This window comes from Netta rufina (assembly GCF_964035555.1).
Source record: "Netta rufina genome assembly, chromosome: 28".
Classification (NCBI taxonomy): Eukaryota; Metazoa; Chordata; class Aves; order Anseriformes; family Anatidae; genus Netta; species Netta rufina.
In genome coordinates, this window is record NC_140152.1 from 4,298,470 (window position 1) to 4,313,192 (window position 14,723).

Genomic DNA, 14,723 nt, shown 5'->3' on the forward strand with positions numbered 1-14,723 from the left:
CTTCGCCATTCATCACCGGGGCCAGCCGTGAGGCCGTGAGGCTGGGGGGGTGTCTAGGAGGGGGTCGGGGGGAGCGGAGCCAACCCCACAGCCCCCCCTGAGCCCCTCCAGAGCACGTTTTCCCCTGCCCTGCTTTGATTAACGAGATGAATAAGCTGGCGGAGCGCAGCGGGGCGAGGAGAGGAGCCAGGGGCAGCGATGCTCGAGGGGATCCAGCCCCCCCCAGCCCAGCGGGAGCCCCCCCCTTCCCCTGGCTGGGGTCCTGCCATGTGTTCCCCATTAGGGCTGGAGCCCCCAGCCCCCTCCTCTTCCTCCTCCTCCTCCTCCTGCTTCGGGGTGCTGCCATAAATAAGGCTAATGGGCAGCGCAGCGGCAGCGGGCGCGAGGCCGGCCCCGTGCCTTTGATGTCTCCTAAACCCTGGGAAATAAAAGCTGTAAATCTGGGGTGTCGGGGGGAGCCCCCGGCAGCGTGCCCTCGTCGGAAAGGGGCCCCGTCGGCACCTGGCCTCCGTGGGGGCTCGGCTGAGAGCCGAAATTTGGGGGATGTTGGCCTGGGGGTGGCACAGCCCAGCCCCTCTGCGCCCCTGTCCTTCTGTGCCACCAGCACCAGTGGTCCCCAGTCTCTGGGTGCCCCCCCAGTGTCCCCCCCAGTTCCTCTGCGTCCCCCAGTGCTGCTGCATCCCCTGGTCCTGCATCCCTCTGCATCTGCAGCCCCACGTTCCCTGGTCCCCCTGCATCCCCGGTGTCCCCCCCTGCACCTCCTGGTCCCTGCGCATCCCCCCCGGTGTCCCCGCATCTCTCGGTCCTCCTGTGTCCCTCTGGACCCCCTCCAGCCCCCCCCGTGCTTTCTCCTCCCCCTTGCACCCCCAGTGCCCATCCATCCATCCCCCTGTCCCCTGCATCCCCCATCCTGCTGCACCCCTGGTGCCTGAGCATCCCCCTGACCCCCCCTTGTCCCCCTGCATCCCCCAATCCCCCCCTCCCCCTGCATCCCCTACACCCCCCGTCCTGCTGCATCCCCCGGTGCCTCAGCATCCCCCTGTCCCCATCCCCCTGCCCCCTTGCATCCCCGTGTCCCCCTCCATCCCCCTGTCCCCCTCCACCCCCTCAGTACCTCAGCACCCTCCAGCACCCCCCCTGCACCCTCCTATCCCCCCCTTGTCCCCCTTCACCTCCGGTGCCCGAGCATCCCCCGGTCCCCCCGCATCCCCACATCCCCGCATCCCCGCGCACCCCCCGGTACCCCTTTTCCCTTTCCCTCAGGACTCGTTTTTTTTATTTTTATTATTTCTTTTTATTTTTTTTCTTGTGGGGGGGGACGCTCCGGTGCCGCCGGAGCTGCGGCAGGCTGCGGCGGCTCCCCCCCCCCCTGCCCGCGGCTTTCTCCCCGCCGCCCCCTCCCGGCGCACGGGCGCGTCACGGCGGGGCCGGCACCGGCGGCGGCGGCGGCGGTGGCGGTGGCGGTGCCGGTGGCTGCGCTCCGCTCCCTGCCTGCCATGGCCTCCCCGGGCCCCCGGGCCCCCCCGTTTCTCGTTCTCGCTTTGGTCCTGGCCGCCGCCGCCGCCTCCTCCGCCGCCTCCGCCGCCGTCGCCGCCGCCGCCACCGATCCGTTCTCGCCCCAGCTCGGGGACACCGGAGCTTGCCACCGGCAGTGCGGCCGCAGCCTGCAGCACCGGGCCGCCGCCGTGAGTTGGGGAGGGGGGGGGGGGCGGCGGGCACCGGGAGCAGCTTGGGGGAAGCGGGGGAGAAGCCGGGGGGGGGGAAGCGGCGGGGAGGGGCAACGGGAGAAGCGGGGGGAGAAATGGGAGAATTTGGGGGTGGAATCGGGAGAAGCGGGGGGAGCACCGGGAGAAGCCGGGGGTGGAACCGTGGGCACCGGGGGGAGCACTGGGAGAACTGGGGGGAGCACCGGGAGAACCGGGAGATGGCACCGGGAGAACCGGGGGGAGCACTGGGAGCACTGGGGGTGCACCGGGATAAGCGGGGGGAGCACCGGGAGAAGCAGAGGATGGCACTGGGAGCACTGGGAGCACAGGGGGGGGGAGCATCGAGGGCATCAGGAGCACCGCGGGGAGCACCGGAGGGGGCACCGGGAGCACCGAGGGGGACGGTACCGGGAGCACCGGGCATCGCCATCCCGCAGGGACCCGGGGGCCTCGGGGGGGCCACGCTGCACTGAGCCCCGCTGGGGGTTCGGGGTGCCCCCGGTGACCCCCACTGGCAGCCCCTGCCCGGGTTTGGGGTGCCCCCGGTGAGGGGGGCAGCTTGGGATGCCCACAGCGGTGCCCCCCTCCCCAGATCTGGGGTGCCCCAGGGGTCCGTCCCACCCCCCCTGGGTTTGGGGTGCCCCAGTGAGCCCCCCTCCAGCCCCCCCCCTGCATCCAGCACTGGTGAGGCCCCAGGGCAGAGCCACCCCCAGCTGAGGTGGTCGGGGGCCAGTGGGGATGGGGCCAGTTGGGATGGGGTGGGGGGCAAGCAGGTGATGCTGGGGGGGGCCAGCATTGACCTGGGGATTCAGAGGAAGGCGAGCGCTGCTCAATGGACCCGGAGCATCACGGAAAGCCCCGGATCAGAGCCCTGCTCGTGGCACCGTGCTGGGGACCGGCCGCTGATGGGGCCACGCAGGGGATGCAATCCAAGCGACGGGCCCGATGCGGCTGTGTCTCTTTGTAATGCCAGCAACAGGGAGGAAAAAAAAGGGCTGGGATGGGTCCTGGCCCTGCTGCAGGGGAGCAGGGTTGGGGGCCACCCGTGGCAGGGCCGTATCCAGGCCGGTGCCTTGGCAGGAGCCTGCACAGCCCCCGCTGCCTGGGGTTGGGTATGGAGATGTCCCCCCAGCTGGGCTTGTTGGGTGCTGGAGGCAAAGGGGGGGCAGCTCCTGGCACTGCCTGCGGGTGCACAGACACCCCCCAATAACCCCCAGCCTGTGGGGAGATGCACACGGGGACCCCCCCCATGGTGCAGGCTCCCAGGCCCCCATGGATGTGCAAACCCCCATGCACACACCCCCCATGCACACACCCCCCATGCACGCACAGCCACAACGCACCCCCCATGTACCCCAACTCCCTCCAGCACCCCCCCCTTTTCCCTGCCATGCACAGGGACAGGGGATGCCCAGCAGAGATCGGGGTCCTACCACGTCCTCACCGGGGACGAGGCCGCCTGCAGACCTCCCGTGGGATGCCCACCCTGCTGTGGTAGCAGCTCTGCCCCCCCCGGTGCCACCAGCACCCCGCATTGTGCGCGCACCCACGGCGGTGCTGACCCCAACGCATGGCCCCCGTGGCCCCCATCCCCTACGGGGCCCTGCGGTGCCAGGGGGGGGCCGTGCCGGGGGGTCGGGCGCAGCCCCCGGGCTGAGCTCGGTGCCAGCTCCGCGCCGTCCTCCTCCTCCCTCCAGGATGCTGTTCTCAACGCCTGTTACCGGGGCTGCCGGCTGTTCTCCATCTGTCACTTCGTGGATGCGAGCGCGGCGCTCAACACAACCAGAGCCGAGTGTGAAGCAGGTGAGCAGCCGGCGGCCCGGCGGCCCCCGCTCCCCAAACACCGCCCAAAAGGGGCTCCTCCACTCACCGCTGTCACCTCCCCGGTGCCTTCCACCCTCCCTGCCTCCCCTGCGCCCCGGGGGCCGCATCCTGCACATCCCCCCGGGGAGGGTGGGAACGGTGCCGGTTTCCCCGTTTTTTGTTTTTTTTTGGGGGAAGGGACAACTTGGTGATGGAGCCGGGGCTTGGGGTGCTGCTGGTGGGATTTGGGGGTGACGTGGAGCTCGGACCCAGCAGCCTGGCTCCGTCCTGAGCGCCCCCAATCCTCCCGGCAGCGTGCGCCGAAGCCTACAGCAACGCGCAGGAGCGCTTCGGCTGCAGGACCGGGTGCCGCAAGCAGCTGCCAGAGGTGGAGAGCAGGATGGACAAGGTGAGGAGGGGGAGATCGGGAGCCCCCAGCCCGCCCCTTCCCACCCAGCCTGTCCCCGCTGGGCCCACGGTGCCGCTTAATTAGTGCTGCGGTTAATTGGGCTCCAGCAGGCGTTGGTTTGGGACGGGGCGATTCCGCTGAGCTCCCCAGCTGGGAGGTTTTGGCCAGGTATTGTGAATTCCCCCAGTTTTGATCCTTTATCCGTCCCGGCAATTAGCAATGCTTTCCCTCCTACGTTTAATTAATCCAGCTTTTGCCCAATTAATTAAATTAGACTTTGGCCCAAGGTAGAAGCTCTTGGCTCCGTACACATGCAGACTGAGATGATTTTGTGCCGTGGAAGGCAGGGGTAAGGCACGGGGCTCCTTCCCCAGCCACGTTTGGGCCCTTTTCTAAGAGCCTCAGCCCCGGGGTTGGGGACAAGCATCGGGGACAAACGCCTGCGCTGTCCCCCAGCCCCAAATGTGCCGCCCCCCCCCCCTTCGCCCGCCCAAAGCCTTTTTTCCTTTGGGTTCCCAGACGAGCAGGCAAAGCAGATTTAGCATAATAATTAGATACAGAATCTGACCTATTTATTTCCTGTTTGCTGGTTTGACCGTGCAAGGGGCTGTCGGAAAATGTTCGAAGCCAGTGGCAGGGAGCAGCCAAGCGGATTCCAGCAGGGATGCTTTAAAAATAACAAACCGCCGAGACGGCCAAGAATCCAGGGCACGGGGCTGCTGCCAGGAGAGAAACGCCCTCGGCATCTCGGCCGCTGCTCTCCTATTGTTTAAGGCGCCGCTGCGAGCGCGGGGCCGGGTGACAGCCCTGGGGACCGCGGGCTGGGGGACACCGCGGGCGCTGGCCCCGGCCGGGTGCGCGCGCAGGTGGCTGCCCCTCGAGGAGCCCTTAGCTCGCTTTGGAGCTGCGTGGTGGTGGAAAATGAGGCTTGGAGATGATGAGCACCGGGCTCAATCCGGCCACGTCCTCCTCGTGGGACGTTGTCTGCTGGGGTGGGTGGCCGGGGGACGCCGGCGACGCGCTGTCCCCGCTGCTTTGCAGAGCCCCGAGGTGAAGGCGCCGCCGTTCTCCGTGCTGGATTTGGTCTCCACCTTCTGCAACGACATCGTCAGCTCTGCCCAGAGCTTCATCTCCTCCACCTGGACCTTCTACCTGCAGGCGGACGATGGCAAAGTGGTGGTGTTCCAGGTCGGGGGGGGGGGACCCGCGGCCGCTCTCCGCTGGGTGCTGAGCGGGCTGGGGACCCCCTCGCCGACCACGTTCTCCTTTTTCCCTCGCTGCAGTCCCAGCCCCAGCTGGAGTTCCCACTGCCCGAGGTGCAGATGACCCAGCCGGAGCGGCCGGGACCGGGGGCCAGCCCCCACGTCCCGCAGCCCCACGCAGGTGCAGGAGGGGGGGGGACCGGGCTGTTGGTGGGAGGGGGGGGTGGTCGGGAGCTTCTGAGCCCTCCTGGCTCCCATCCGATTTCTCCAGAGCGGAACAAATCCCCCGATTCTCAGCTCTGATCCGCTTCCCACCCCCTGCACCCATGCTGGGGGGGGGTGAAGGGGGTGGGACCGTGCTTGGCACCCTCTGCAAGGAGCCTCCGGGGGCTTCTGCGCCCCCCAGCAGAGGATCCCTGGGGGGAGAGACGCCTCCAGCACCCCTGCACCCAAATTGCAGCGGGTGCCCGGGCTCAGCATCACCCTTTTCCCTACCAGGCCCCCGGCAGAAGGAGGAGAAGCACCCCCCCGGGAAGGAGCCGCGGGGCAAAACCAAGCCCGCGGACACCCCGCAGCCGGAGCACGATTTCCTGGGCTGCATGGCCAAGTAGGTGCCGCGGGGCTGCGGGGGGCACGGGGGGGGGGGGGCTGCACCGGGCCGGCCACCCCCTTGCCGTACCCAGAGCCCTGCCATAAACCGGCCCTGTTTCTTTGGCGGGGGGTGGCGGGGTGTTACAGGCGCTCGGGCCTTCCTCGCTGGATCCTGGCCGCCTGCCTCTTCCTCTCCATCGTGGTGATGCTGTGGCTGAGCTGCGCCAGCTTGGTGACGGCCCCCGAGCAGCACGTCAAGACCCAGGTACGGGGCGAGCGGTGTTGAGTCAGCGGGGGGTCCCTTTGGGGTCCCCACCACCCCGTGTCCCCCCCCCCCCGGTTATATCTGGGTGCTGAGCCGTGGCCATCCCAGTCCCCACATGGGCTCACCGTCGCGGCCGGGCTGCTCCTTGTGTCCCCACACCGGGGACCGGGGGGGGGTCCCGTGCCCTGCTCCGGGGTTGCACGGTCCCCTCTGCCTCTCTTGCAGCCTCTGAGCATCAACGGGGACAAGGAGTTCCTGGAGGACCTGGACGGCCCCGGCGCCTTCCCCCTGCCGCCCGTCATCGCCGTCACCCTGTGCCCCGCGCACGGCGAGGACGCGGGGCCGCTGCCCCTCAAGGTCGACCTGGACAAAACCGTCCTGTAGCTCTCCTGCCCCTTCCCCATCACCTCCCTGCCACCTCGCTGTCACCGTCCCCACGCCGGTGTCCCCAGGTCCTGCTCTTCTCCCCCGTGTCCCCAGCTCCCCGTGGGCTCTGCCTCCGTGGTGGGTGTGGGGGGGGTCCTGGCTGGATGCCACCGTCACCCCTAGGGCCAGCCTGGGGCTTTTCCTCCTCCGTTAACGTTGCTGCGTGGTGGGCTCCTGCTTCCCGGAGCTAAAAGAGGGCTGCCAGCGTGGGGAGGCCGGGGGGAGCCCGTCTGCTCCGGAGCAGAGCCCCCCGGGGCCCCCCAGACCTCCGGGCATGGGTCCAGCGCTGGGCAGGAGGGAGCCGGCTGCGGTGGGGGATGGAGCAACGTCTGCAGCTCTCGGGGCTTTGGCTCGGCACATCCCCGGCCTCCCACCTTGGGCTGAGCCTCCAAGGCGCCGGCTCCGGCCCTGGGAACTCCCTTCCGCCGGCCGGAGCCGATTGCCTCGGGGAGCCGAAACGTGGCGAATGGATTTGGCGTTGGCAGCCGGAGAGAGCGGCGGATCTGGCCGAACTCCGTGCCCACGCGAGGACCCAGCCAGGCCCCTCGCAGGAGCTGCCGAGGGGCCCCGGGATGGATCCTTCCCCTCCCTGCTCCCCGAGGCCTCGGGGGTTATCTGGTGCTGGTGGGACCGAGCGGGGGACGCGGTGGCATTTCCCTGCCCCGTGCTCCTGGGGCGCATCCGAGCACGGGCAGAGGTGCTGGGATGTGCTGGGACGTCTCCATCCGGGGCTCAGCATCTCTGCCCGCATCCCAGAGAGGCTCAGCCCCCCGAGTGGCACCAGCTCCGGGTCCCTAGAAGGGGCGAGGACCCCCTAGAAGGGTCCCAAGGACCAGCCCTGGGACCCCCTGGCCAAGCGGAGCCCCTCAGGGCTCGCCCCGGTGCAGCTCAGAGCAGGGGCATCCCCCCACATCCCACCCTTCTCCATCACCTCCTGCGTCGTTTCGTGGTTTGATTTCGTGGTCCCTCAGCCCCTGGCACCCCGTGGGGACACCCCTGGGGACAGCCCGGCGGTGGCAGTCCCCCTGTAGCCACCTAACACACGTGTACAGGTTAACTTATTACCCCTGCCCCCCCGCCCCTCGGTTTTTACGCTCTTCCCACTTTTTGGGGGGGGCCGCGCTGTGTGTCGTCGCGGGGCAGGGGAGGCTCTTGGCCCCGGCCCCCGCCGGTTTTGTGCTGCTCCATATCACACGTGCAACATAGCTGGGTTTGGGGGGGGGGGGTGGGTTGGGGGGAGGCGCTGCGGGTTGGGGGGGGGGGGGGGGGGCTCGTGTCCGTTTTTGGGGTACACTTCTCGGTGTCGCTTTGTGGCAGCTCAGCTCAGTGTCAAGCTCGGTGCAGTCCGTGTCGTTGTCTCAGCCACGTGGCTCCCCCCTCCGTGCAAGGTCCTGGGGGGGGGGTTAAACCGTGGCCGGGGAGCACCCATCCCGCATCGGTTTGGGTTCCAAGGAGCAAACCCGGCCCCAAGCTGCCTGCGGAGCCTGGGTCCGGCTGGGCGGTGCGGGAGGGGAAATAAAAGGTTTGTACCAGACCCGGGGAGTCGGCGGCTTTGTGGGGAGGGGGGCTGAGCCCCCGCGTGGGGCTGGCAGTGGGGTGCAGGACCTTTCCCAGCCTGGTGTGTGCCTTTGCAAGCTGGGCAAGGAGAAAATTGCTGATGAATCCAACTTGGTGCAATAGCAGGGTGGTGTTCCTGGGGGAGAGGGTTGGTGACCCCGTGCCGTGCATAAATACAAAGGCAGGACGTGGGAAAAGGACTTTTCACACTTAAAAACCCCCAAAGACACCCAATTTAGAGAAGGATGACCATTTAGAGATGGCAAGGTGCCGAGGGGGCTGTGCACAACGCCTGTCACTGCACTGCACCCAGCTCGAGGGCCGGGACGTGCGGGTGTGCGCGCCCGCACCTTGCCCCCTTGCCGTGTGTTTTTCCTGGCGGGGCGCCCGCGTCCACGCTGCCGCCGAGCTCTCGCCGTGCCAAGCACGACACGAAGCTCAGGCGAGGGCCCGGAGGCTCGTTCTTAGCACTTCAGGAGCTCAGCGGGGTCCCGTCCTCGGAGCCAGCGGTGGCGCGGGGGCCCCCGAGGAGCCGGGGCTGGCGCTTTGCTCGGCTGCTCCTCGTCCCCGGGACGTGGCGCCGGTGCCGGCGAGGTGCCTGCCCGGCCCCGGGGAGCGGCAGCTGGGTGCTGGGGTGCTTGGTGCACGTCGCAGCCAAAGAAGGCTGCCCCTGGGGGATGCGGAGTGTGCAGTGTAGTGGCAGCCCTGGGTGGAAGCCAGCAGCTGCTGCTGCCATGGCACAGCCCCTGCATGGCCCTAAATTGGGGGTGGTGGTGTCCCCCCGGCGATGCTGGGTGCTGGTGGGCGATGCTGAGCTCTCCCCGGGCTCAGATAGCTCAGCAGATGGGAAGGGGCAGCATTTCCTGCCCCCTGGGGTGCTGAAGGTTGGAGTCCAGCACTGAGCAGCCACAAGTAGGTGACCCCAAGACAGGAGCCCCCCTCCATCGCTTGAGTGCCCCCCAAGTGGCTTTCTGGGGGGGGATTTCCACCCACATTTTCCCTGTGGAGCCCAGGACATCAGCGCTGAGCCCTGTTACAGCCTGTGCAGGGCTCTGAGTGCCCCCCGCCACCGTTCGGTGCCGAGGGAGGTGGCGGGGGGCGAGATCGGAGCAGACAGCTGGCAAACCCTGCCCCGGCTCCGAGCGGGTCCCTCCTGGGACAGGAGCCGGGCTCCGAGCCGCGGACAAGCTCCTCTCCTTTAAACTGGATCAGATTCCTCGCTGCTGGCTCGGGGTGCAGGAAACCGTGCCCAGGAGCAGGTGAGGAGGGACCCCACTCTGGCGAGGAGGAGACGCATGAAATTAGCTGGTTCCACTCCCCCCAGCAGGCAGCCAGGGCATTTTCCATCCGACGCCTTTTTCCTTCTCGCTCCCTGTTGTGGTTTTTCACGGGGAAAGCAAAAAAAAAAAAAAAAAAATCAAAAAAAAAAAATTCGCGGTGTGTGGCCCCGTGAGCGAAGAGGAGATGGGGAAGAGGAGCAGGACTGCACCCTCCGACCCACGGGGGGCACGGGGAGCTGTGCTGGGCCACGTCCTCGCCGCCAGCATCCGTGCGCCCACGCGTCCAGCCCTGGGTCAGAAAGGAGCCACAGGCCGGTAGGTGGGGACTGTCAGCCACGCTGCGACGAGAAGCAGCCTCCAAAAACTGGGGGAGGCCAACGAGCAGCCCCCCAGGACCTCCTCGTGGACCCCAAAGCATTGCCCGGCACGGATTTCCCTCCCCTGTTGCTCTCTGCTGTGTCGTGTGGGGCAGAAAGCCCAGGGATGGGACAGCGGGGTGGGGACGGACCCTGAGAATTCCCCGCTTTGTACCCCTCCCAATTTCCTCATCGATTCTTCTGGTTTGTAGCAGAGGCTGTGCTGGTTTGGCTGGGTCTGTGTCTGCTGTTCCCCATCGCGCCTTCCCACCAGAAGGGCAGGGTCCGGGGAGATGGTGCTGAGCACAAGGAAACCACGCAAGATTTCTCCTTGGAGGTCTCTGATAAGAACCCACAATTATGTGGCGCGATGGTTTGGGGCCCTCGCAGAGCAGGGTTTGTGAAGATAATGGATAAAGAGCCTCTCAGCTGGGGAAGGGCCGTTTCCTCGCTGCTCCAGCTCCTCTTAGCACGAGGCTGCCCCAGAACATCAGCACCCGGAGCGCCCAGCGAAAACACGCCCGTGGGTTCCCCTTCCCCGTCCTCCTTCCCGTGACCTACCCAAAGGGAACGGGGCAGCGGGTGATTCAGCAACAAGAAAACTGCACGAAAAACAATCTCCTGGTGCTAATGGGATTGGTTCTGTCCCTACCACGCACATTCCAGCCCGGCTCAAGGGACCACTTGGGGGGAAAAAGGAGGGGTTGACGAAGCCAAATTCTTCTCCGTCTTCAAATGGCAGGGTTCGGCGCGGTGCCGCTGGCCGGAGCACCCTCTCCGCAGCCGGCACGGAGCGCCTGCGTGCATCCAGCCCGCCGCCAAGTGACATGCATTTTCCATTCCCTGGGCTTCATTACTTCTTGGAACGCAGACCGCATGCGTTCGGGCCGCGAGGGGCTTCGCTTTCCCTCCGTGTTTATTTTCACTGCCGTGTGTTCTTTTGCCAGGTGAGGAGCGCAGCCAAGCTGGTCAGGGAGAGCGCGGATGTATGGTTGCGGTTTGGCCGGGCGGGTGGGAATCGGGCTCCCCGCAGCACCTGCTCGCCGGCAGGCGTTGGAGAAATCCCACTGCTTGCAACGGGACGACACGTGTGCGCTCTGCGCTTCGCTGCCTCGCGGCCTCGCGGCGAGGCTGGGTGCTGGAGCCAATGCCAAATGGTTTTGGGGACGGCCAACGGTGCCAAACGCTGTGGGTGCTGCGTGCGTGGGACTTGAAGGAGCCCGAGCCTCAGGCAACGAGCAGTTCAGCCTTCCTGCAAGCACACGGCGCTGCTGTTGGCTTTCTGCTTGTGCCTGCTCTTCCAGCTTGCTCTTCAGTGCAGGGCACAGCAATATCTACACCTACGTATGCACTGGATGAGATGCACAGGGTGGGAGCCCAGAGATCCAGGTGATTTCCATCCCTGAAGGATGCTGCTTGGCCAGTGCGTTGCACCAGAGCCCCGTGCTGTACCAGTTCAGCTCTGTGGTGGGAGCTGGGGGACCTGCAGGAGGGGCAGCAGGGGGTGAGAACTCAGGAGCGTTGCAAGTGGGGAAGGAGAGAGCATCCCACAACCTCCCAGGAGAGCCCGGTAACATCTCAGGGAGCTAAAACATCTCCGTGTCTGAGCCTGATGGTGGGGAGAGGCAGGCAGGGTGTCCTAAAGGGGGGCAAAATATAAGGAGGGGGAAGGAACAGCCCCGGGCTCCGCCAGCACATGCAGGCACACCCCAGCCCGCGTGCCTCCCCGGGCTCACGCGCTTGCTGGGATTACACGGGGATTAGCACAGAGCAGCCTACGGGGAATGGGGAGGGAATAAAACCAGCCAGGAGCACGGGCACTGAAAATGTCCGCCAGCACCCTCCGTGCAGGCAGGAGATGGAGCTGCGTTGGGTGCCGGCGCTGTGCGGAGGCAGGGAGTGAGAGGGAGGTCACCCGCTGGCTCCTCCGCAACAACAGCATGGAAAGGACCCCAGAGGCTTCCTTGTGCTGGGGAAAATCTAGCAAGAATTGGGAAAAAAAAAAGCTCGTGGCGGCCAGCTGTCCGCCGCCTCCACCCAAGGCAAAGTGCGTGGACCGATAGCGCTGCGAGGAATTCCTGCTTCTGAGCACTTGCAGGATGAAACGGAGAGGTCGGAGGAAAAGGCAGAGCTGCCAGCTCATGATTTTGTCATTAGTCTCACAGTGCTGGATGCAGATTTTAAAGCCCCAGCTGTGGGAGTCGTGGGATAAGCGAGAGCTTGGCTTGCATTAAAAAGGTACATTGCTAGACTTCATGTTTTGTAGGGGGGAAAACAGTGAAAATATGACTCAAATACATCCTCATGACTTAAAATGAATGTCAGAAAGACAAGGAATGTAAATAGTTTGGGGGCTGATTCTTTCTTTTTTTTTTAATATATTTTTTTAGCCCAGTAAGTCAGACTTATGATTTTACAGGGAGATCACCGCTCTCCACAGTAGGAAAACCAGGGCTGCCTTGATATACTGTGTGTGCAGGATAAATATATTAAAGTTGTGCGAGTTACTCAGATGCTGTGCTAACACTGGTCATAAAAATCACCTTAGATATAAGGCAGGCTCCTTGGGGAAGGGGCTAAGTGCACTCAACAAATAATGAATAGAAATAAAAATAAATATCAAATGGCCCATAAAATCAAACAATAATGGTAACTAGAAAGTTCCTGGATCTGCTGTGAGAGATAAAATCCCATCAGCAGTATGAAATAACAAGAAATACCCCCCTTTTGGTTCCTTCTCCACATGACACAAGTCAGCACGCCTGGTCACCAGAGCAGTTATGGAATACATCTTCCTTCCAGAGTCTTATAAATGCATTTTTCATGCTTTGGGAGACCTTCTGGGGTTCAATTTAACTGGGATCTGGGGAACATGTGAAAGGCATTTACAGCATGCGGCACAGCCTGGGTTTTCCTGCCGGGGAAGCAGAGGTGTAACGTTCGCAGCTCCCATCCGACAAGCCGCCCGGCTGCGAGGGACGCAGAGCTCCGCAGCGCGGCCAGGCTGGATGGCAGCGGGGCTGCTTTATTGCTGCGCACATCTTGGACTGAAATGTAAGCACTTGAAAATATAGAGACGAACCTAAAAAATAAAGAGGGAAAGCATAGAGCGTAAACCTTGTAAAGAAGGGGGTGTGCTGTGGGGCTAAAGCTATGGAAAGTGGCCCCTGGAGAAAGTGGGAAGTATCGAATGGAGCAGAGCTGGTGGTGGAGGGAGCAGGATAAGCGCCAGGGCTTGGTAAGGAGAGGCAGGAGAAGAAATCCCCGAAGCCCCAGCCGAGCTGCTTTTCAGCAGCAAAGAGCACAGAGCGATGTGGAGTGGTGGGCGCTGGACTCCACGGCCTCACCATGCAGCAGCAGGAGCAGAAGGAGGAAAGGGCAGCGGGGTGAGACGCGGAGGATGCGGTGCTGTGGGATCTTCCGACGGTTTACAGCATCGTCTTCTGCCTCTCCTGGCTCTCCCGCTCCTCCTGCTGCTCTCCCCGCGGTGTCTCTTTGGTGTGCTGACATCTCCTGTCCTGTGTGGGTCGGGTCTAAAATAACAGGGCCCCGAGGTCTTGGCTGGGGTCTCCCTGCGCCGCAGCAATACAAATAACAAATTAATAAGTCCTGCTTCCCTTTCTCCCCAAGGTTTTACGAGGCTTAATTAATGAATGTCTGTAAAATGCATTTGGAGCTGGGAATGAAATGTGCTGTGGAAATGCCAAATAGTTTTAATGCTCCAGCAGATTTAGAAGGTTTAAATAAGAAAAATACACAGCTTCGCCTCTGAAATAGATTCCTCTCCTTGAAGCAGAGGGCTCCAGAACATGAAGTTTTCATCAGGCTGACTTGAAAGGGTATTTTCATGGCTTTCTAAGTGTGTTTATTCTCATGTGCGAATTCCCCCTTTCCCTTATACAGATGTGGACGCAGGCATGGGAAATCAAAGAAATTTACCCACGGTCGTTGGCAGGGCCACCGCTATGAATAATTTCCCGATTTCCACTGACGACTGGAATGCCCTCGAGCCCGTCCGCTGCCTCCAGATGCGCGACGGCTTGAAAAATTACACGGCCCCGCGACGCTTGGCCCCGGCTACGGCGATGGCTGAGCCAGGATGCCGAGCATGTGTCCGGGTGCCTCGTGGAAAAGGCATCGCGGACACCCGGACGAGCTCTGACAACAAAACTGCACCCTCTGGAGGGTACTGTTGCTCTTGCACAAAGTGTTTTGTTTTTTTTTTTTAATGATAAAATCTTGGAGGGCTGGGGTTGAATAATCGCTATGGTTGGGTAATTGCTCGGGTCACCAAGGCGCTGCTGGTGCTGTGGTGTCCTGAGGACGTGGGCTGCCTGAACCCGTCTGCACACCGCGCTTTCTCCAGGTGTTTAAGGGATTGCAGGAGGAATTCAGAGGGAAAAGGTTCAGGGCTTGGGCACAGGCCACCCTGAAAGTCCCTCGGCTGCTGCTGGTGGGGCTGCTGTCAGCAGGAGACCCGCAGCCTCCCCCTGTATCCCCTCATCTGTGGGGCCGTGGCAGCTCCCCCGGACCCTTTCATCTATGGGGCTGTGACAGCCCCCAGAGCCGTGACTGGGCTCCCCCGGGCCCCTTCAGCTGTGGGGTGGTGACAGTCCCCAGGCTTGTGGTAGGACCTCTGTGTCTGTGGGGCTGTGATAGCCCCCAGACCCATCATCTGTGGGGCTGTGACAACCTCCAGACCCCTTCATGTATGAGGCAGCAACAACCCCCAGGCTCATGACAGGACCCCCATATCTGTGGGGCCATGACAGCCCCCTGGATCCCCCAGTGTTGTGACAAGGCTCCCCAGACCCCCTCATCCTTGGGATCACGACAACCCTGGGGCTCATGATGGGACCCCTGTGTGTGTGGGGCCGTGACAGCCCCCTGGGCCCCCCAATGTCGTGACTGAGCTCCCCCGGACCCCCTCAGCTGTGGTTTGGTGACAGTCCCCAGGCTTGTGACAGCACCCCTGTGTCTGTGGGATCGTGATAGTCCCCAGGCTCATGACAGGACCCTTGTGTCTGTGGGATCATGACAGCCCCCTGGAGCCCCCACTGTCGTGACAACGCTCCCCAGACCCCCTCATCTTTGGAATCACAACAACCCGCGGGGCTCATCACGGGAC

At 63.9% G+C, this 14,723-nt stretch overlaps 1 protein-coding gene across 1 annotated transcript; it reads left to right on the plus strand.

Annotated features, from left to right (window-relative positions):
* Window positions 1-1,496: 1,496 nt before the first annotated feature.
* On the plus strand, window positions 1,497-7,587 carry TMEM59L (transmembrane protein 59 like; the record flags this gene model as incomplete). Its single annotated transcript, XM_084302642.1, has 8 exons — window positions 1,497-1,685; window positions 3,404-3,509; window positions 3,824-3,918; window positions 4,960-5,106; window positions 5,202-5,301; window positions 5,619-5,727; window positions 5,859-5,976; window positions 6,202-7,587. The coding sequence occupies 8 exons, from the start codon at window positions 1,497-1,499 to the stop codon at window positions 6,358-6,360; spliced, it is 1,023 nt and encodes a 340-aa protein (XP_084158768.1). The 3' UTR covers window positions 6,361-7,587.
* Window positions 7,588-14,723: the final 7,136 nt, after the last annotated feature.